General features: G+C 55.7%; 1 protein-coding gene across 1 annotated transcript in view; it reads left to right on the top strand.

Moving 5' to 3' along the window:
• The window catches only part of WSCD2 (WSC domain containing 2), a 96,921-nt gene that overhangs the window by 53,755 nt on the left and 21,518 nt on the right, over window positions 1–21,648 (top strand). The window contains exons 3-5 of the mRNA XM_028528332.2: window positions 7,637–7,751; window positions 10,096–10,280; window positions 19,173–19,294. Coding sequence (XP_028384133.1) covers window positions 7,637–7,751; window positions 10,096–10,280; window positions 19,173–19,294 — 422 coding nt within the window. The remainder of the gene's footprint in view (window positions 1–7,636; window positions 7,752–10,095; window positions 10,281–19,172; window positions 19,295–21,648) is intronic.

Genomic DNA, 21,648 nt, shown 5'->3' with positions numbered 1-21,648 from the left:
CGTCGTGGAGAGAAGCGGGGCTAACGGAGGGGACTCCAGCTGGGGAGCACGCTCACCTGCTTCAGTCCCACCTTGCTCCTGGCTCAGGAGCCGCCCACAAGCTCTTGCTTCCGCCCTCAGGAATCGCCTAGAATTCGGCCACTCCCAGAACCCAGTGTTCACAGGGAGGCGACGGCGGGGTGGGAAGTGGCAGAAAACGTATTAGGGGACTTTGATTCACACTCCAGCTCCACTGCAGCCAGCCGTGTGGCCCAGGCGAGTGGCTTCACCTCATCCAGCCTGTTTTGTCATCTGTGAAATGGGAATAACGGCTCTTTTCTTCCAGGAGCCTCCCGCAAGTTCAGGAAGACCATGGTTACGCAAATACCTAGCACGACACCTGGCGCCTAGTAGGTTCTTAGAGGTGATCAGGAAGGTCTCCAGGGTCCACCCTGGGAAGTTACCTGTCCTGTGGACACTAGGGAGGTGTGAGGAGCTACGTGGGTGGAAAAAGTGTGACGTGGCTTCTCCCTCTCCACCACCTCCACTCGCCGAGCTCCGTCGTGCCCAGCCACTCTGAACCTCCTCTGGCACTTTGCAGGCCCCAGGGGTGGTCGCAAGCCCGCCCCTTAGCGTGTGCTCCCATCGTGTTCAGGATAAACCCCAGAGCCCCTGCCTCGGCCCAGCTCTCTAACTCACCTGGTAATGCCCCCATGCCCCTCACTGCACCCTGCCCCACTGGTCCTCCTGCTGTTCACTGAGCGCACCCAGCCCCCCTGCACCTCGGGATCTTTGTGTAGGCAGGTCCTCTCCTCCAGAATGCTCTCCCGCTGGAGCTCTGCATGGCTCCCTTGCTCCCTCCCTTCAGGTCCCCCGTCAAACCTCGGCTCCCCATGGGGGCCTTCCCGGGCCGTCCGAACTGAAGGAGCCCCACCTCAAACCTTGCCACAGCCATGTCTCTGGGTTTGTGTTTGTCCCCGCGCGTCTCCCCGTCTGCGGGCAGCATCCCCTCCCTTGTTCAGAGTCCGCCTCCCGCACCAGACCGTCAGCTCCACAAGGGCCGGGGAGCCGCCTGTCCAGGTTGCCTGTTCCACCAGCCCCGGGCACAGCCCTGTCACGAAGGTAGTGCTCAGTGCCTGCTTGTGGGCGAATGAGTGGCCGAGTGGGCAGATGAAGGAATGACCATCCCTCAGCCCAGAGCACCTCCAAGGGTCAGCGCCACCCTCACTTAGCTCACCTGCGGGAAATTGCCCCCGGCCCCCTCCCCCACCCCGAGACTTGATCAAATGCTCCTCCCCTGGGCTCCCTGTCGGGGCCTTTATGGGAACGGTGATGGCCTGTGGTTTGTCACGGTCCCCTGATACAGCACGGATTCCTCCTGGCATGTAGGGTACCTGTCACAGCATATGACACTAATAACACCCCCCCACACTTGTTAGGAGGATGAGATGCCAGTGCCACCACCAGCATGATTATCGCCATTTCGTGATCACTCATTTCACCGGCCACTGTCCCATTTGCTTTGTACATGTTGTTCCAATGTGACGGTGCGTGCCAAGGGCTCATCACACCTCCTGGCTCATAATGACTGGTCACTTAATAGTTGCTGTTTTTATTAGTTGTAGTAATAATAGCTAATATCTACTGAATGACTGTGTTTCATTGCCTTATTCAACAACCACAGCAACTCAGAAAGTCAGACTTGTTGTGATCCTATTTCGCAGACAGAAAAAAATTAAAACTCAGAGAAAAGTCACTCGCCCCAGGTTGCACAGGCAGCAGCTGGAGGGACTGAGGTTTGAAACAAGGTTTGTTTGACTCCAAAGCCTGTGAGCTGCCTTCTATACCAAGATAACCCGCCCGTCCCTGGAAATCTTACATATTTTATCAAATGTAAAGAGAAAGAAGGGAGAGGAAATAAGAAAGGAGCCCGCAGCCCAGAGCTCTCAGCAGGCAGTCTCTGGAATCAGCTGCCGTTATTAAGAAAACGCAAACCCAGCCTGTCCTTGATTAACTTATTCAGAGTTCAGCGCGCAAAGACAACATATTAGATTAACGCTAATAGAAACGAGACGCTTCTCCGACCTGCCGCTAAACACGTTCGGTTTTCCTCTGTGCTGGCTCAGCGCTGCCTGGCGCGGTGATGCTGGTGCAGGACTGCAGCTGCAGAGCATGCACAGCCCGTCACGGGGCAGGAGGGGGAAGGCCGGGCGGCTCGGGGCTGGGCTGGGGCTGGGCAGGAAGTCCGACTCCATGGGTGGAGCTGGCCCCTGCAGTGTGTCAGTCCCCTCGCTAGGTCCTTCACCCCATCCCCCAGCCTTGAAAGAGACCTGTGCTTTGAACTGTTGAATCAGGGTTCGCCTCCCAGTTCTGCAGCTTGCTGGCTGTGCAGCCTTGGGCAGGTCACCTTCCCTCTCTGAGCCTCAGTTTCCTCTCGCAGAAAAGAACTGACTTACCATTAGATGGCCGTCGTGACGATTACATAGGGCAAATCCATTGCATGCTCCCTGACCATCAGGTACTTTTTTAAGCCCTTTGCATTTTTTGCTGCAGATGATTTTCAGAGCAACCCCACGAGGTAGACAGTGTTATTGGCTCCATCTTACAGGGAGGACACGCAGGCACAGAGAGGGCAAGTAAGCTGCCCAAGGTTATCCAGCTGGAGGAGGAGGGTAAACCAGTGTCGGAACCTACCTCACCTCACTTCTCAGGGCACAGAGGGTGCTCAGCGCAGAGTCTGGAGAGAAGTAAGAACCTAGTAAGTGCCAGCCGTTGTTATCATTAACTTGTAATTCTGCGGGAGAACGCAGAGGAGCTCAGGGGTGGTGCAACTCGCCCAAGGGGACACCGCGCTGGGGTGGGCCTCTTAAAGGGCCACCTTCCAGATGGCCGAGAGTCCCCAGCAGGAAAATAACTATTTCCCCAGTCTCCACTCCTTGCCAGGCCAGGCGCGAGACTCAGTGCGTTTATTGTTCTGCCGCAGACCCAGGCTCAGCAGCGCCCTCCCTTGTCTGAGTGTCTGAGGGCCGCCATTGCAGAGTCCCGTGAGCCAGGTGGCTTCAAACAACAGAAATTCGTTCTCTCCCAGTTCTGAGAGCCAGCAGTCCAGCACCAAGGTGCTGGCGGGGTGTGCACTGTGATAGGTTCCGGTCCACGCCTCTCCCCTAGCTTCTGGGGTCGCCAGCAACCCTTGAAATTCCTTGGCTTGCAGCCTGTACCTTCTTCAGGGTCTGCCTCTGTTTTCACGTGGCGCTCTCCTTGTGTCTTTGGGGACTCTTCTTACAGGTAGGACACCAGTCACATTGGACCGGGGCCCCCCGGACTCCAGCAGGACCTCACAACTTAACAAATTATATCTTCAATGACCCCATTTCCAAATGAGGTCACATTCCGAGCTCCTGGATTTAGGACTACAACGTATTTCTTTTTTTTTTTGGAGGGGACACAATTCAACCCATAACAGCTCTATTTATATTCCCACGTTTAGCATCTCCAGCAGCTTGAGTAACAGTGCAAGGCCCCTGCTGTGTCGGAATTGGAACCCAGGTCCGGCTGACTCCCAGACTGTTCTTCTAGTAGACGCTACTGCGTCCTGTTTATGAGTCTGCTCGCAAACGGGAAATAAAAGGAATACACATTAGGCGTGTTTAGCTACCCTTTTAACAAACTACCTTTATCGAAGAGAGCCCACTTTCTTGGAAGGGAAGATTCATTGAAGCAAAAGAAAAAAAGGAAAGGAAAGAAAACAGCACCACCGGGGGTGGGGGTGGCATTCTCGCAGGTGCTTGAGGTGAGCAGTCCGGCTGGGGCGACGTGACCGTCTCAGCGGTCGTTGGGTAACTGCGGAGACAAGCTGATAGATCGTGTGGACTCAGCCACTCGTCCGCCCTCACGTGGCCTGTGATTGTGCCTGGTTGACCCGCCTGGCCTCCCCTCCTTGCCGGAGGGACGCTGCCACCGGGGCAGGATCTCAGGGCGGGGCTCCAGGAAGGTGGCCCAAGTGGGTTGGCGGTCACCACACTGGCGAGCTCAGCAGGAGGTAGAACTCCAGGGACAGGGATGGCGGTTGTGTTTGTCACAGCCACACTGGAGGGTCAGCAGGGAGTCACCGGGCCTTGCCCAGGACATGGAGGAAACTGCCTCAACACCCATTACCCATCCAGGAGAGGTCAGCACAGGCAGCGGGTCACGGCGTGTAACGTGCCCTGTGTCTCCAGAGCATAATGAAGGGCCACGTATCTTTTTATCCCTCCCACTCTTACGTGAGGAAACGGGGTCATCTGGCTACGCAACACATCTTTGAGCACCTGTTACATGGGACATGTCACCCCAATGCCTGGCCTGGGGGGAGTGTTAGCAAGGGGGTGGAGCAGCATCAAAAAGCCCGGGCTTTGGGGCACATGGACCTACAGTTGAATCCCAGCTGCTGTCCCCAGGGATCACCCCTCCCCCATTCTGCCTCCAGGAAGGTCTCTCTGGGGAGGATGGAGATGCCCTCCTACCAGGCCGGGACCCAGTGTGGTGGGGGAAACAAAGGGCGGTAGACAGGCCCGGGCGTGGATTTGGTCTAGACCCTCAGGGCTGGACAGACCCAGGCAACTCAGCCTGGGAATCAGCACTGCAATCCAGGGACCAAAACGGGTCTTGAACCAGCTTAAGCTAAAGAAGATGTATGGAGACTTATCTCCAAACTGTGGAAGGGGCTGGATTTCTAGATGAATGATTTCTAACCCTCTTCTCCGCTTGCGTCTGCCTCCGCCGGCTGCTGCTTCCACACAGAATGACCCGGCGCCAGGGAGTGTGGCTGCGGGTAGCTCTGGGCTTCCAGCACGCCAGTGTCCTGTCCCAAGGAAATCAGATCCCCCGCCCCCTGCCCTGGCTGTCATTTATGAGAATCCAAAGAATGGGCATGTGTCCTTCCCCAGAGCAATCAATCACTGGCTAGTGGGAGGGACAAGAATGATTGGCCCAGCCGAGGTCAGTGTCTTCCCATGGTCAAGGTAAGGTCAGTTAATAGAAAAATAGGAAGCAGGTGCTTTGCAGGTATGGACAGCATACTGCAGTCAGCCCCTTTGCTCCACAGTGAGCACGCCTGTGACATGCACTCACACTCCTGTTCATTGGATCATAAAAAGTCTCATCTAACACAATCTACTTCCCCCCACCCCGTAGCCAAACACACCTGCCTCCACTGTAAGGCAAGACCCCCTGCTCCCCAAATCACAGCGCATCCAAGTCCAAGCCCAGCATGTCCGGGCCGCAAGCGCCCTCCAAGCACCAGGTGTCGGTGCGGCTGTTCACGATCCTGAAGCCCGTGGTCCAGGGGGAGGTGAAGCCTCCCCCGATGTAAAGTGCTGGGAAGGGGGACCTGAGCCTGCCTTCCAGTGAGACTCGAGTGTCGGAACGTGGGCAGACCGCATAGCTTCTGATTCCATTCAGGGAGGAGTCACGTGAGTGGTTACCCATCAGAACATATACCATAGGCCAAAACTGAGATGGCCGCACGGGAGACAGTTGTAATAGTCACTGGGATCAGTTTCCTCATCCACAAAATGGGTTAATAGGAATAGTTTTAGTGTGGCATTTAAAAAAATTAGGCATGGCCCATGGTAACGTACACAGCACGTAGTAGGTGCTTGAAACATGATGATTTTTATCTCCCTTTCTCTCTCTCTCTCTGTCTCTCTCTCTCTCTCTTGTACACACACACACACACACACACACACACACACACAACTGTCAATCTATGATAAGGATCCCACGTTGCCAAAATAACCTTTTTCCCCTTCCTCCCTCCCTCCCTCCCGTTCTCCTTTGCCTCCCTCCCTGCTGCTCCCTCTCTCTTTCCTCCCCCGCCATCCGCCAATGCACCCTTGCACACTCTGTCCCCTAGGGCACTATTGAGCCAAAACCAGTGAGACCCCCTCCCCAGCACCTCCCGTGGGCCTCCTCCCAGCTCGGGTGTGAACTTCACCCATGCCCCCGGTCCCAGGGCATGATTCCATCTGTGATGGGAGGAACACACCTTGTGGAACAAGCACAGTGACAAGACGTGGGCTTCTCCAGAGCTGTCACCCTCTGAGGTGGCCTCTCCGGGGCAGCGATCTTCCTTTCAAAAACAGACTGTTCTTAGTCGACCAAGTCACCTCTGTCTGTCACAGGAAATCCAAGGTGGTGGAGGTCGAGGCGCATCTCCAGCAGAGCTGACAGACTCTGCACTGAGCAGGGCGGCACTGAGGGGCACGGGGTCACGGGCCTGCAGCTTTGCTCGACCCTGCTCCGCACCCCGTGTGAGGGGCCAGCAGCCCGCAGTGTGAGCGGGTGGCATGCAGCCAGGGAAAGCGGTCAAGCGGCGTGTGGTATCGGCCTCATTCCCTGGGAGGGCCGTGGAAGTCCAGGGCCAGCTGGGTCCTCTGCCCAACCTCCACTTACCTCCAAGAGGATCAGGGGGAAGAGCCCTGGGTGGGGTCCCACGGACCTGGAGTTAAGCCTTTGTTCTGCCACCAGCCAGCTACAGGTCTTGGGCTCTCTGCCTTCACATGGGTCATTGCAAACACCCCAGGAGTCAAGAAGCAGCAAACAGTAGCTCAAAATGTAGGCCAGAGCGTGTGGGTCCGACCCTGGCTCCACACGTGCAAGCTGTGTTTCCCCAGGCAAGTGGCTTAACCTCTCTGGGTCTCGGTTTCCTCTCCTGTATAGAATGGGGATGTTAGTACTCATCTCGTAGGACCATTGTGGAGGTTCATTGTGTACAGCATTTAGCAAACTCTGTCCAAGTTAATAATAAGAATCGTAAGAACACACGGGCAAGGACTTTATAAATAATAAAGTGCCATTTTCATGTGTGAGAATTACTATTTGCCACGAGGCCCGGGAAACACATTTACTGCTTTAAGGAAATGAAGTGCCTGGCTTGACATCAGATGGTTGTTTTACATAATCTTAAGTTTCCCTCTGGATAGAAGCATCCACTTGGCCCACAACCGCGGCAAACCGTGAAGTCCGCACACAGCACTGCGAATGGCCAGCGCCCTATTCCACTCCCCTCAGCTCCGCGCCTGTCTGATGCGAGACTGTGGGGGAAACACCCACGCAAACCCTGCCCCTGGAACCTCGTCGGGCGGGCATGTTCGCCCCCACTACGGAGACGACCAGGCCTTGGGGAGGTGAACCGGCCCCATCTCGCCAGGCCAGTGCCAGCCTGGGACAAAAGTGAGCTGAGACCAGGACCTGGAGCCTAGCATTCTTCCTAAGGAAAAATATCTGAAGGCGTCTTCTTATAGAAATAATAACACGCCTCAAATGTCAGGCTCTTCAGAGCTGCCCTACCGTGGGTCCCCTCTGCTGGGTGCTTACGGAATGCCCGTGGCTTGGAGTCCTGCGTGCCCACTTGTCACCAGTAGAGCCCAAGGGCTTTAACCTTCACCCTGGCCACAGAAGGGCCCCACCCCCCGTGCTCCGCTGGCCTCCACTGCCCTTAGGGACCAGGTTCTACCGATGCACACAACTTTTATTCTCTCTTGCCTGCTTTTCTGCTCAGAGGGAGAAATTGCTACCCAAAAGTCAAGGTGGTCTCATAGCCGAGGCACACTGCATCCTCCCGTAACCCTTTCGGCCTTGACCCCAGCCACATCTGACTTTTCCCCTCTCCCCAAAGCCAAGTACATCGGCTGCTACCTGGATGACACCCAGAGTCGGGCCCTGCGAGGCGTGTCCTTCTTCGACTACAAAAAGATGACCGTCTTCCGTTGCCAAGACAACTGTGCAGAACGGTAGGGCCCCGACGTCCCAGGCTCCGTTCATCCCACAGCCCTTCCTTCTCAGGCTCCTGCCCGTGGTGTTCTTTCCCTTCCCGTGGGAGGGTGTGATGGAGGGGGAGCGGGTGGCCCCAGGAAAGGGCGCTGCCAGGGTGTGTGTGCATAAGTGTGTGTGTGTACACATGCGTGCAAATGAGCGGGATTGTTTGGGAATTGGTCTGTGGGGGTTTGCGGTTGTGCAGTTGTGTAAGACTGCGCCAAGGAGTGAATTTGCAGGGTCCAGTGTACGGGCTTGGTTGTGTTTGTAAGCTTAATGCCAACACATAGCCATCTTTACATGCAAATGGCTGTGCGTGCTGGAGTCCTAGTGAATACGTGGGCAAGGGTCCAGAACTGTGCTTGTGCGTGGGGAAGCACGAGTGGTGCATGCAGGTGTGAATCTGTGAGCAGGAGGTATGTGAGGTGTCCTGGGGAAGGTGAGCAGGAACCTAGGCTTCCGGGGTGATTCATGATTTCCCTGCAGAGAAACCCCTGGTTTTTCTCCCGGGGAGAGACCCTCACCTGTGCGGACCATGTTTTTAACAGAAGAAGAGAGTGATATTTGGGGTTAGAACATGCGCTGGAGAAGGGAGCTGACTTTCCGAGAGTGGATGAGCCCCCAAAGGGCTGGCGAGCAAGGATGGGACCCTCGATCCTCAGGGGAACCTCTGCAACCGAGATGTCTCCCCCGATTGTCCTCCACCACACGTGGGTGTGGGACCAGCTGGCTCCGGCCCCTGCCAGTCCCCATGTGGCTTCTTCTGTATACCCGTAGTTAGAGGGCTGCTCTTCAGCTAGATTTCAGGGGGCTCTCAAGGGTGGCGGTCCTGTAGTCGAGCTGTAATTTTGATGCGATTGCAGGAGGATGTGAGTACCGCATTTACCTGCGCCGCCATCTTGACCGGAAGCCTCACCTAGGACACTTTATTATTTAAAACATAAAATGTTAATCCTTATTGGAGGAAATTTTTAAATTGATTTTTTAAAGAGTAAGGGGGAGAGAGAAAGAGAGAGGAACACCAATGTGAGAGAGAAACATCGATCAGTTGTCTCCTCTATATACCCCAACCAGGGATCGAATGCACAGCCTAGGTATGTGCCCTGACTGGGAACTGAACCAGCAACACTTTGGTATATGGGATGATGCTCCAACCAACTGAGCCACTGGCCAGGATCACCTATGAAACTTTAAAACCTCTTGCTGCTCAGGTCCCACCTGGACCAATGAAATTAGCCCCTCAGGGAAGGGGACCTAGATGTGGCATCCCATTTCAAGAGCAACCACAGGAGGGTTTCCAGGCCTGGCCAGCTAAGTCACCTAGACGTTTCCGAGTGCAGTGGGAGCCACCGGGGGGCTTTGGGCAGTGAAGAGGTGTGGTCTGTTTTCATTGTTGAGAGGTCCTTCCAGCCGAAGCGACAGCAGTGAGGTCAGGGTCAACAGACCAGGGGCATGCAGAGGTACGAGTCTGGGAGGGTCTCTCTCTGCAGCTGGCCCCCTGGAGTTCAGAGGGAGGGCGTGAGCTGGCAGTTCCCACGGGTTCCACCTCGTGTGACCGGTGCTCTGCCTGCTGCTCCCTGAGGAGCCCTCGTGGCTCTGGAGAAAGGCTCGGAGGCCACCGTGGGTGACACAGCAGAACAGGGCTCGTCCTATGCCCCTCCCACCCTGCCCCCTGCAGCCAGAGCCAGCGACACCCTACTCATCTGTCTACAGAATGGGTGCCCACGAAGAGCCCTTTTTAGGAAAAGATTCCATGATTATGAAAAAAAAAAAAAAGATGAAACCCTTGCAGTGCCTGGATTTTTTTGTTTTAGGGGAAGGAATTTTTCACTTGGCTGGATAAGCAACTTCGGTTTTGCCCTCTTCCAAAGGGATGCGTGCGTCCCTGCCTCCTCCCCTCGCTCCAGCTCCTCCCGAAGGACATAGTGCATCATTCCTGGGGGGTGTTTCCTGGAATCAAGGGGCTGGACTTTGCGATTTATTTGGCTCATTGCTGCAGACAGGGAGGAGCAAGAGAGTGGGGCGGGGCAGCGGGCCCCAGGATGTGAGGGTGTGTGTGTGTGTGTGCTGTGTGTGTGTGTGTGTTGTGTGTGTGCGCCACGTGCTGAAGGTGTATACAGGTGGGTGTCGATATGGACGTGGTGTGCCTGTGAGCACAGGTGTATGGGAGTGTAAGACATCGGGCAGGGATGAAGGCAGGCTGGTGGTCCCTAGGGGTCATGGGCCCCTGTCCCCCAGGTGTCCACACTGGGTGAGTATCCCTGTCCCCGAGGTCTCCATGGTGGCAGCTGCCCTGGCCTGCCTGACTGCAGCCTCCCCCAGGGGTTACCTGTATGCTGGGCTGGAGTTTGGCGCCGAGTGCTACTGCGGCCACAAGATCCAGGCGGCGAACGCGAGCGAGGCGGAGTGCGACATGGAGTGCAAGGGCGAGCGCGGCAGCCTGTGCGGCGGCGCCAACCGCCTCTCCGTCTACCGGCTGCAGCTGGCCCAGGAGTCGGCCCGCAGGTGTACGTGAGTCGGCCCCTGCCCCTCGCTGCGGCTCCTTCCTCGCCCCTCGCCCACCTACCTGTACGTCTGCCCCGAGCCTCCCACCCCACCTTGTGCAGAGCCCTTTGCTCCAGTTACGTGGAATGTCTCCACCTGCCCTCTTCTCTCCCATCCTGAGCTGCCTCCTGGACCACGGCACCCCGCATCCGCACCCATCTTCCTCCTTAACAAACCAGGCCAGAGCCTGAGCGTGGCCTGTCCATCCCGATTTTGTGAGAACAGATGGCCTCTAACGATGATGACAATGATGGTAACAGTGCCAACAGCCAACAGTGCATCTTTTCTAAGTGCCTTATATAGAACAGTGCACCTGATTCGCACACTGATGCTGGCAATAGGCACTGTTGGCCACCCACTCCCATTTCACAGATGAGGAAACCAGGGTTCAATGTTGTGTAAATAGCAGAGGATGTAAACCAACCCCAGAGCCTATGTCTTTGATGCTGAGCCCACTGCAGGATCTGCCTCATTTACCTTCCCTGCAGCCTTTCCAGGCAGGGTAACGTCCCATGTTTGCAACATCCCATTGCAAATTTTGCAGTGAGGGAACTGAGGCTTCGTGGATTTAAGTAAACCTGCCCAAGGCCACAGTCTAATTAAAGGTGACCTTCAGAGCTATAAAAAGAGCGTTGGAGGATCTTCCTGGTCGCCCTTCTGATGCTGCCAGGAGAGGCACAGGAATCCACGACCCATCGCTAACCCTGGGGCCAGCGCTTCCCAGGCTTGAAGGTTGCCGATGAACCCCACAGGGATCTTGTGAAAATGCAGGTTGTGATTCAGCGGGTCCAGGTGGGACTCTGCATGTTTAAGGAGCTCCCGGGTGATGCCAGGCTGCTGGTCCAGGGACCACACTTCCATCAATAGTAAGGCCTCAGGCCCCAGTGGAGTCGACAAGGCCTGCCCGGAAGGTGGGCTCGGGCTTGGCAGAACTTCACATCCGCCTGCACGCAGAGAGGTCTCTTCCCTGTGAATGCCATAGTGTATGAAACTCCATCGCTGGTGTGCTCGGTAATGTGTTCTGTTTCTCAAGCGCCGTGTTTCTGAAGCCCGTTCGAGCTTTGCTCTGCAGCAGGGTCAAGCAGGCTGCCAGTTTGCCAAGGGGCCAGTACATGCCGTTTCTGCAAACGGAGGCCCCGCCCACCTCCCCACGGGCCTGAAAGCCCAGCTGGCAGAGGTGGCATGTACATCCAGGCTGGAGAATGTTCACACAGCAAGTTCCTGGTTTGGCCACTCGTGTAACGAGATTTTAATTTGATGGCAGATTTATCATCCTCATCACTGGACTCTATGCCAATATGTATGTTGTTTTGACGGTGACCTTGACCATCTGAAGAGATGGCCTTGGCTTCGTGGGTATTCAGAGGGAAGGCGGCCACCACTGAAACGTCCTAGTGGATGAGGCTGAGCCAGATAACAAGATCGGAGCTGTGTGTGCCACTCGCCAGATATTAGCCAGACGTCCCTCTGGTTAGCGTTCAGATTGGCTGAACTACTAAGATCACCTGTAATTATAACATGCTCGTTGAGCATCCGAGATTTTTCAATAAGCTGAAATATGTCGACATGCAAAGAGCTAGGTGGTTGCTGGCGAGCAGCCCCTAAAGTGTCCAGTGGAGACAGGCCCAGGACCACTGGGCTCTGTTCGGGCAGAGAGGGTACGCACAGGGGTTTGCGGGGATGCACTCTGCAGGAGGCAAGCCTTACACTAAGGAGGTGTCAAGGTGAAAGGGGGGAGCCATGCACTCTAGTCCTGAGCAAAAAAGTCCAGGGTCAGCTAAGATCAGGTGTTGAATGCCGTGTTGGAAGCACCTTCCTTGCTGATGTCCCATTTCACCATTTTGGAAACTGAGGCCCAGAGAGCAGAAGTGGCTAAACTGAGCCTCCTTGGGGAAGGCTCCCACAGGACGGCTGTTTGATTAGAGCCTTGAAAGACACTTAAGATTTTGCCTGATGGAGAGAAGGAGGATATCCGGACTCCAGACAAGTTACCAGGGGTAGGAGACAGACTAGGCAAAGAAAACAGAGTGTGCAAAGTCTAGGGGTGATTTCTGGAAGTGACGGGTAGGCGTGTCTTTTTGGAGGCCACGGTGCCTCTTAGAGGCTGAGTATGGGCTGGAACCCTGGTCTCTGACTTCTGGCTGGGAGCTCACTCACAACAGGCCTGTAGACCCCTGGGCCTCTTGCATTGGATTCTCTTTTGGGAGAATATCTTTTTAAATCTATTTATTTACTTTTTCCCATCACCATTTATCTCCCCTACCCCCTCCTCCACCCCCACCCAGCCCTTCCCCCCACCATCACCACACTGTTGTCTTGGGGGGGGATTTCTTGCTCCAGTTTAACCCCCTTTTCCCCCTGACCCCTGATTTCTCCTCTGCCTTGTTTCCTGACTCTAAACAATACGGAATCTCCAATGTGTTTGCTCTGACCCAGGGGCACCCCAGGCTTCCTGTTCCTGGGGTCTGATCTATACACAAATAAATGAGAAAGGGAGGCTTCCGAGTCACTGGCACGTGACACCGGCTTGTAATCCATCAGTCAAAGGAACGAGCAGGCACCGCAGGAAGCAAGTAGGAGGGAAACCAGATTCAGCTTGTAGGGTCATTAGCTGGTTTTAGCCCTGGGTTGTAATTGTGCACCCCTGAGCAGTGGCACAGAACCCTTCATGATTGTGAGGATTCGAAGGAATTCTGGGTGTCTCCCAAGCACCGCTCGGGCGGGTGGGGGACAGCCCTCCTCCGTGGGGAGGGGCCGGAGTGCTCCCGCAGCAGCCAGAGAATGAAAAGGCCAGCGGCGCGAATGCCTGGAGACACCCTGCTGCTCTGCCTCGACACAGCCTCTGGGGCACGTGGACTCTTTGCCCTTGTTACAAAGGAACCGAGAAATGGACTTCCTTCTTGGTTGGATTACATTTTTCACAGCAGTTTGCTAAATGTGTCAGCAAGTGTAGCTTTCCTCCCGGGGGCAGAGGCCTGCTGGTGCTTTGAGAACATTATGGCTTTATAGGAGGTTGCAAGAAATATCATTTGCCTGAAAGATTCTTGCAAGACTTGGGTTGCAAGGCTCGCTAGCACTATGCAGAACCCCGATATGTCAGGCCTGCGGGGGTGGCTGTCCATGGTGCTGACCACCCTTCGGGATTGCCTGAGGCCCCCAGGACTGCAGACCAGCCTCTCCCAGGGCTCAGCCCTTTCTCCTCTTGTTTTTTGTTGTTGTTGTTGTTTGTGTTTTTTTTCTTTTCTATCTTGGTGAAAGTATTATGAAGCTTACACTATCATGGGAAGAAATAGATCCTTGACCTATGGTTCACAATTCACAATAGTGGATTTTGTGTGCCATTGTTAGTTCTGGCAGGGTTTTATTTTAATTTTTTTTTGTCTTCCAAAGTTAGAAGGGGCAATTTTGTTCAGTGCTTGAGATTTATGCTCCCTGATACTCCATGCTAACCATTGCTGCTGAGGGGAGCCTCTGATGACCACGGAAAGTCACAGTTTGATGAATAGACCCAGTCTAGCTCCTCCCCTGCAAGGCCTGGAGGCCTCTCCTTGCCCTTGATGTATGTCTGGGACTCCGGAGTTTTATCATTCACATGGGCCTTCATGAATTGTGCTGTGTAGAACCAAGGAGATGACAACGAGGAGTTCTAGAAGTTTTTTTTCTCCTGTTCCCTCATGATGGGGGAGAATTGGTCAGCTGTTCTCCCCCCTCTAAGCAAAACCCAGGGGGGCTGTGAGAACAATCTGACATGAGGCATTGCTTCTATGTCAGCTGTCTCACATACTTGCTGTGCTGGCTTTGGCCAAGCCGTGTATTCTCTTGGAGCCTCAAAGGCCTCATCTGTAAAATGGGGACAGTTCTGACCTTTAAAGACCGCTGTGCCCACCCAGTGAGGTGCCATGGAGAAAGCGGCTAGTGCAGTACCTGATGTGGAGTAGTCATGACCTATCCCGCTGCTTCTTCCTAAAATGAAAACTCAATTCACTCTGAGCAGCACCCAATTCAAGCTATCTGAACTCCCACAAGCCCACAGGAGCCTTTGGCGGTGCCTAAAAATGGCTGGTTTGAATTCTCCTCAGACAGGCTCTTTGTGTAATTCAGTCTGTCTCTGATTATAGGGAGCTGTTAGCAGCTCCCAGCTCGCTGCCTTTCTTCCTCACCTACATCTTTAATCCAGTTGAGCTTGGCCTAATTACCTGGGGGGTGGTGGCCTCTTTCACACCAAGGAGAACTCTTCCACACCCGCCTTTGAGCCAATGCCTGATGACATTTACTTCATTTTTTTTTAAACCCAGAACAAAGAGATGATAGGACTTCAGAGACACTTGCAGCTGATTCTGGGCCATTCTTTATCTGTCCCCAGCAAAGAGAGTTGATAAACAGTTGCTCTGCTCACCTCTTGCTAATAAAAAACCCAAGCTGCTGGCCATGAAGCGGTGACATTGTCAGAATGTGGGGCATGGCCTTTCGTGATCCATGGGCCTCTCCTGTGGCGGGGGGGGGGGGGGGGGGGGCGGGGCACAGGGTTTCTGGGAAATTCAGGCAGCTGGCATGGGATCTCTGGAGCTCAAGCATGGCAGAGTTGGGCTGGCCCCTGCAGAAGAGCAGAGAGGTGGGAAACGGGGATATGATGTCCAGCAAGACTGGGGTCAAACCCCAACTCTGTTCCTCACTGGCTGTGTGACCCGGAAAAGTGAATGAGTCCTGTTCCATCCCAGGGTCTCTGCCTGCAAACCAGGGTAGGCTGTGGTGAGGATTAGCTGAGATACGGTGTGTGGAACGCACTTAGCATGAAGGGCACATGGTGAACAGCTGCTATTTTAACTAGTGCTGTTATTCTTTAGTGAGTGTTGGTCAGTAGGAAGACAATACTCAGGGTCACTGTTATTGCCCAAGGGCTGTGCACTGCACAGCCGGACAGACTGGGGGGCCGTGGAGAACAGTGGCCCCGGCTTCCGTGCAGGATTTCCCTCGTGGGTTAAAAAATGCTCGAAGACCCAAGATGTTGTTGGTTGGGCTGCCCTGGAGGCAAGGATGCGGACCTTGGTTTGCTTGAGAGGTGACCCCAGGACGCACCGGTAGGGGAGCGGGGAAGTGAGACAGGGGAGGGAAGAAGCCAATTCAAGGTCACTGCTAAAGACAACCGAAGCTTCGGCCCACTGGGAAACCCTGGCAGATGGTGGAGGCTGTGCTCCAGAAGTATCCCTTGTGGGGAGCAGAAGCCCGAGGTATTTATCTTCTCTTTGTCGTCACCGGCTGAGGGTGGCTGCCAGGGTGATCGACTTTCTACAGGCCCCAAGGCCGGGTCCTGGGTGGGTGCTGAGGGTCTCTGTCAGCCTGCACAGGGGTGGTGAGTGCCAGGGGCATGCTGCTGGGGCACTGCTGGTGTCTGCTGCGTAGGAGCTGGCCGCCCTCCACACGTCACGAACAAGCCGTGGAGAAAGAAGTAGGAAGAGGTGCTGACTGAGTCCTGGTTGGGTCCGAGCGATGTCCTTCCAGCCCCGCTGTGCAGGGTAGATATGATGATCCCCGTTTACAGATGAGGAAACCGAGGCTCAGGAGGTGCGAGGTGAAGACACCTGCCAGGGACACAGAGCTGAGTAAGTGGCCCACCCAGGGTCGGTCTGAATTTAAAACCAACGCCCTTTCCGCTGGGCAGCAGAGCTGTTGCCAACAGCAAGCCGTCTGCTCACTGCAGTGGAAATTCAACATTCTATCACAGACAGTGTTAGTTGGGAAGGTCAAGGGATCCAGGCTGGCCGCTTCTCCTTTGTTTGCCACCACAAGAGATGAGGGGGCCTCTCACACTGGTGGGGAGAACCAGGAGACCCACTTTATAGATGGAGGAAGCGAGGGGAGAAGGAGGATTCAGCATCCTAACCGCCATGCATATGCTCCGTGTCCTGACCACCAAGCCATAACGGAGGGTGACCTGCAGAGAGAAATGGCCTTCACCGTGTTGCCCCAGTCCCCTGGAGTCCAGCCTTTCTGCTGGACACCCTGAAGCCTCCGCAATCAGGCGGTTTCCTCCCAACGGCAGACGCGGGAGGGACTGTAGGAAGGTCCCACAGCCAACAGGTTAACCGCTCCTGGAACCAGCTTCCCAAACCTGTTCCCCTCCCCACCCCAGCCCCAGCACACACCTTGACCAGAGAGAGACTCCACAGCCGTAGCTCTGGATCCCTCCTCCCCATCTCCGGCCCTTTAAGACTTCTGAAAACCTCGCCTTATTTGGTACTCAGAGCACTCCGCTCAGCCCTCTTCTCTAACCTGGGAGGGTCAGGGGCTCCTCAGCAGACGCTTAAATGCCGGAGGAGGACCCACCACAGCAGAGCCGGGCCTAAGAGACTTCCTTCCTCCCCACCCTGGCAGCCTGGCCTCTGCTGTCCGGGCGGGCAGGAGAGAAGTCCCGTGGGGAGAGGAGAGGCTGGAGCAGGGACTCACTTCCTCCTCCCCTTCCTTTTCCTTGGAGTCTGAGGGCAGCAGGCCAGGGGACAGGGTCACAGACCTTTGCCTGCCCCTCCGCTGTGCTCGCAGCCCCCAAGGCCCATTCAAGTCCATCTCCGAGCATACCGTTCTGTGTTCACGGCTCCATTCTAGAGATGAGAACACCAAAGCTCCAAAAGCAGAGAAAACCGGTGCCCAAGGTCGAAATGTGAGGAAGGGAGGGGCTGCCGCTGTGGACACTGGGAGGGGTAGACTAGATGCTGCGTTCCGGGACGAGAAGCCAGGGAGGGACCAGAGCTCCTGTCTGCCGGAGGCTGGTCTTCTGAGAGCAAAGCTGGTGTCACGTTACCCAGTGGCCATTGTTGGCATCCAGCTGAGACTTGGGGCTTTGTCGAGGTTCACCAGCGCTGCTTCGGGCTTCCCACCTCCCCGCCCTCACTCTGTGTGGTGCCTTCTCTGAGCAGCCTTACCTCTTCCTCAAGGGGACTGATCCTCGGGGTGACTGATGAACATACGGGGCCTCCCTCTGAGCACCCCAGGCCATGAGACAGGAGACTTGTCCCTTGTCCCGCCCCCGGGGCATGAGTGGCATTCTGGGTGTGACAGTTCTTCATCTGGGGGAGAGTGGAGAGCTGTCCTGTACGGGAGAGAATCCCTGTGCAGCCCAACCCCCACGCCCTGCCATTCATATGTGGGAAACTGAGTCAGCCATGCCCTGACCACTCCAGCCACAGCCTCCACCGCCCCCACCTCTCACCAGCCTGGAGCTGGGTGGGCGTGGGGAAAGTGGAGGAGATAGCTCTGGATGTGCGAAGCCTCCAGCATGTTCTGGAAATCAGCCGCTTACCCCAGTTCCAGATGTCTTTGCTAGATTGGCCTCCACAATGAACCATTTCAGGCTACTGGGGGCCAGGTGGTAGGAATAATCGCTAGGATGCCTTTGACAGCTGGAGTTTAAAATTATCCTTCCTAAACTCCCTCTCCTCCCCGATCTTTCTGCCCAGGGCAGTAATTTCTTAGAAATCCCTTATCCTTTACTCTGCACACGCATATAATGGAATGCACATGCTAAAAACGTGTTTTACACTACAGAGGCACCCAGACACAGGATGGAGAGAGGTATATGGTTTTGCAATTCACTGCAGTTGTTTCCGAGGGTTAACAGTTTGTCCAGAGGGTTTTTTGCAAGTGGCAGGGACTCAGGTTTGTCACATAACGTCCCCTCTCGAAGCCCCGCTTCTCTCGTCTGTAAAGCGAGAGTGGACTGCAGACCTTGCAGCGTTCTCAGGAGGGTCAGTGATGTTTGGTAAGGTCTCAGCAGAGTGGGTCACGCATAGTAGGTGCTCAATAAACACACCTGTTTAGTGCTCCTAGTTTTGATGCACGCTGCGCCAACAGCGCCCGCTGTTTTACGCGAAAGCTGTGCCTCTGGAGAGGTAGGTACGACTCCCCTCTGAGAACAATGGAGCCCGTTTCAAATGGGCCTCATGAGCCTTTCCATAAATTTGACAGGAGGGCCCCTTTTTTTGCAGTTTGTCTTTATTACATTAAAAAATACATGTTCACTGTAGAAAAAGAAAAGCTTCAGAAAATGATGAGAATGAAAATCACCTATAATCCTACTCTTGCCAGTTGGCGGTTTTCCAGAGAAGCAGAACCAGAAGGACATTAGGTAGAAGGACAGACAGACAGAGGGAGAGACAGTGGAGAGGTTTACATTTATTTAAGGAGCAGACTCACATGACGGGGGGCTGGCAGGCCCGGAAGCTGTAGGGCCGGTTAGCGGGCTGGCCACACGGGCAGGGGTGGACACCGCAGTCCAGACGCAGAAACCCTTCTGCTCTGGGAAACCTCCACTTTGGCTCCTAGGGCCTTCAACTGATTGGGTGAGGCCCACCCACCTCTTTGAAGGAAATCTCCATAAAGTCAACCAATTGGCATATTTCCAGCTTGGGTTATTTCAAAGGGAGTCCCTCCCACCCATCAGTCCCTGGGAGCCTGCAGGTGCTCAGCAGACTCCCGAGGCCCCAAGGGTGCCCCCGAAAGCCTAGGATGAGGGGAGCGGAGGGCCACCCTGGGGCTGCAAGCAGGGGCAGGCCAGGCTTGGGCTTCCCTCCGTCGTCAGGTGCTCCACCCTCTCCTGATGAGATCACATCAGTCCTCCAGGCACCTCTCGGCTCCCCGAATGGGGGACACTGTGGCCCAGCAGCTCAGGGGCCCGGGCTGCCGACAGAGACGCCAGGATGGAGGAGAACGTTGACTCAGCTCACTCACGTGCCTCCATTTCATTCACTGTGTGATCCTGGGCAAGACTCTTGCCTTATCTGGGCCTGAGTGTAAAGTGCCGCCGTCGGAAGGTGGCTCTCCCAGCCGAGATCTGATGACGCCCTCTCCCTCTGGCCCTCCAGATGGAAGCGCCATCTTCCGAGGCTGCTTCCACAGGCCCGACAACCTGTCCCTGGCCTTGCCCGTGACGGCCGCCATGCCGAACATGTCCGTGGACAAGTGCGTGGACTTCTGCACGGAGAAGGTGAGACGGGGACCCCAGGGGCGCAGTGTGGGATGGCTGGAAGAGCAGGGTGCCTGGCTGGACAGGGAGGTCACGGCTGAGATCCGTGACATGGGAGAGGGGCGTGCTCATGTCCTGTAGGTCCAATGGGTAGGAGTTCTCGCCCTCTGAGGAGGTGCGTTTGTTCCAATGGTGAGGAACACCCAGGAATGAAGGTGACATTTGAACTGGGTCTAAAAGCATGAGTAGAAGATGGCCAGGTAAAGGCAAAGACCATCCCATCTTGGATCAGAGTGAGGTCCCCGTCACTGGGGGTGTGCAAGCCGGGCAGGGCAGGCATGGTGCCCAGAACTTTGAGCACTGGAGAGTGGTTGGCCTGGATGATCTGTGGGGTCTTTCTCAGTTGAAGATCTCTGATGGTCAACTGTGTGCTCTTCCTCCCTTGCCAGACAGTGAACTCCACGGGGAGTGGGGGCGGGGCCTTAAACACCTTGTGCCCCACCCCCTAATTCCCAGCACAGAGCAGGGCACGTCACCCGCCATGATGTCTGAGGAGCCCCCTTCCTCGCTCAAGATGAGCTAAGTGCAGGAGGGTCCAAAGGAGAGCAGCCCCTCCCCCACCACACGATGGCCCATTTCATTCACTCACTCAGCAAGTGTTGAATGAGGACCTACTTTGTCACAGACCCCGTGCTCAGCGCTGGAGATGCAGAGTCAACCAGGTTGCGGCCTCTATCCTCAGGATGCTGGCATGTGCTGGGGGTCTGCCTGTGGCCCCTCCTGGGTGCTGAGCCCACACCCCGACTCCTGAACGCCCCCACCTGTTCCGAGTTGTCACTGTCCCGGAGGCTCCCACCCCACAAAGCCCCTCTTGAGAAGACGGAGAGGCCGTGGTGTCTCAGAGGCGGCTGTGCACTGAGCACCTGCTCAGCACACCCTCTGCCCCACGGGTCACTGTTTTCTCACAACAAGACCAGGGGCTGGGTGTGTTCATCCCCATGTGGCAGTTGGCAACACCAGGGCTCAGACAGGTGAAGTCACTCGCCCAAGCTCACAGCACCAGCGAGGGGCAGGGCTGGGACCGCCTCCTGGGACCAGATCCATGCTCTTCATTCCTGAGCTACCCCAGAGACCCGCAGAGAGGCTCCAAGAGCCATTCAGGGGCAGCCGGTGACATCAGGCCACCAAGCATCTCCTGAGCACTTGCTCTGCTCCTAAGAGGCGCCCTGGAAGGTGGGGACGAAGTTCATGAGATTAAAGGTTTGACCATCATAAGGTCCAGCTCACTCTCTTGGGCAGGAATTCCTCTACCACCCACCACGGCATCCCCCTCCCGCCCCCTGCTGGGCATCCCTTGTCCCTGAGGCCCTGAAGAACCCTACAGATCAGCCGGAGGTGGGGGACAAACACACGTGGGACAGTGAGGTCACAGGGCAGACCAGTGTAACGAAGGGTCAGAAGGCCCTGCCGCGTGCAGGACCGGAGGGGCTGTGGGCGGGCAGGAAGGCCCCTCTGCAGAGCGCCCCCTTCCAGCTTTCTCCGGTCTCCTTAAGGGCAAAGAGAGACGTGGAGTGGTCAGTCCACCGAATGTGGGTGGGGGAGCAGGGCTGCTGTGCCCAGGGTGGAGGGTCCGAGGATTACAGAGTCACAGGAGACTCCAGTGTGTTGCAGCAGTAAGAAAGCATCCTTGGTTGGGGCCCAAGCTGACCCTCCTCCTCCCCCCTCCCCTCCCCTCCCCTCCTCCATGCCTTCCACTCCCCCTCACCCCCTCCCTCCACCCCCCCTCCCCTCCTCTTCAGCTAGGAGCTACAGTTCATATTTAACACCTGCTAAACAAGACACCAAACCTACTCTGGCAAAACTCACAGGGCCTGGCCATATGAGAGTGACCTTGGCTTGTTACCAGATTATTCCCGGAGCAGCTTCTGGGGGAAATGCAGGGCTGTGGGTCTTGGCTAGAGGCAGGCTGGACCAAGGACTGTCCCCCGCCCTCCAGATCCCAGGTCCCTCCTGCTGCCACTTAGCTGTTCCACAGAACAAATAAAGCAATTAGGAGCCTCTCTCCCAACAGAGACGGCGGTGCGCCAAGGTCCCTGCATCCTCTTTAGCCTGAAAGAATGGTTTCAGACAGCTCTTCCCAAGGCGTGGGTTTCGTCTCGCTGTCAGACCGGGGGCGTTGACCGTGGGGGTCACACACCGTGAGAAAGGCATTCGCTTTCCAGTTTCTTTCAAGTCCTCCAGCGGAAAGCTCATCTCGGTGCCAAAGTGTCTTTAACACCTCTCCTCCCGCAACTAATCTCCCTCTCGCAGGAAGAAAGGAGCTGACACGGGGCTCGGTCTTGGCAGGCGGAGTGCCTTAGTTAGAATTTAATTAC

Source organism: Phyllostomus discolor, chromosome 13, assembly GCF_004126475.2.
Source record: "Phyllostomus discolor isolate MPI-MPIP mPhyDis1 chromosome 13, mPhyDis1.pri.v3, whole genome shotgun sequence".
Taxonomy (NCBI): Eukaryota; Metazoa; Chordata; class Mammalia; order Chiroptera; family Phyllostomidae; genus Phyllostomus; species Phyllostomus discolor.
Note: the sequence above shows the minus strand (reverse complement) of the source record. Positions and strands in the feature narration are given on the sequence as shown.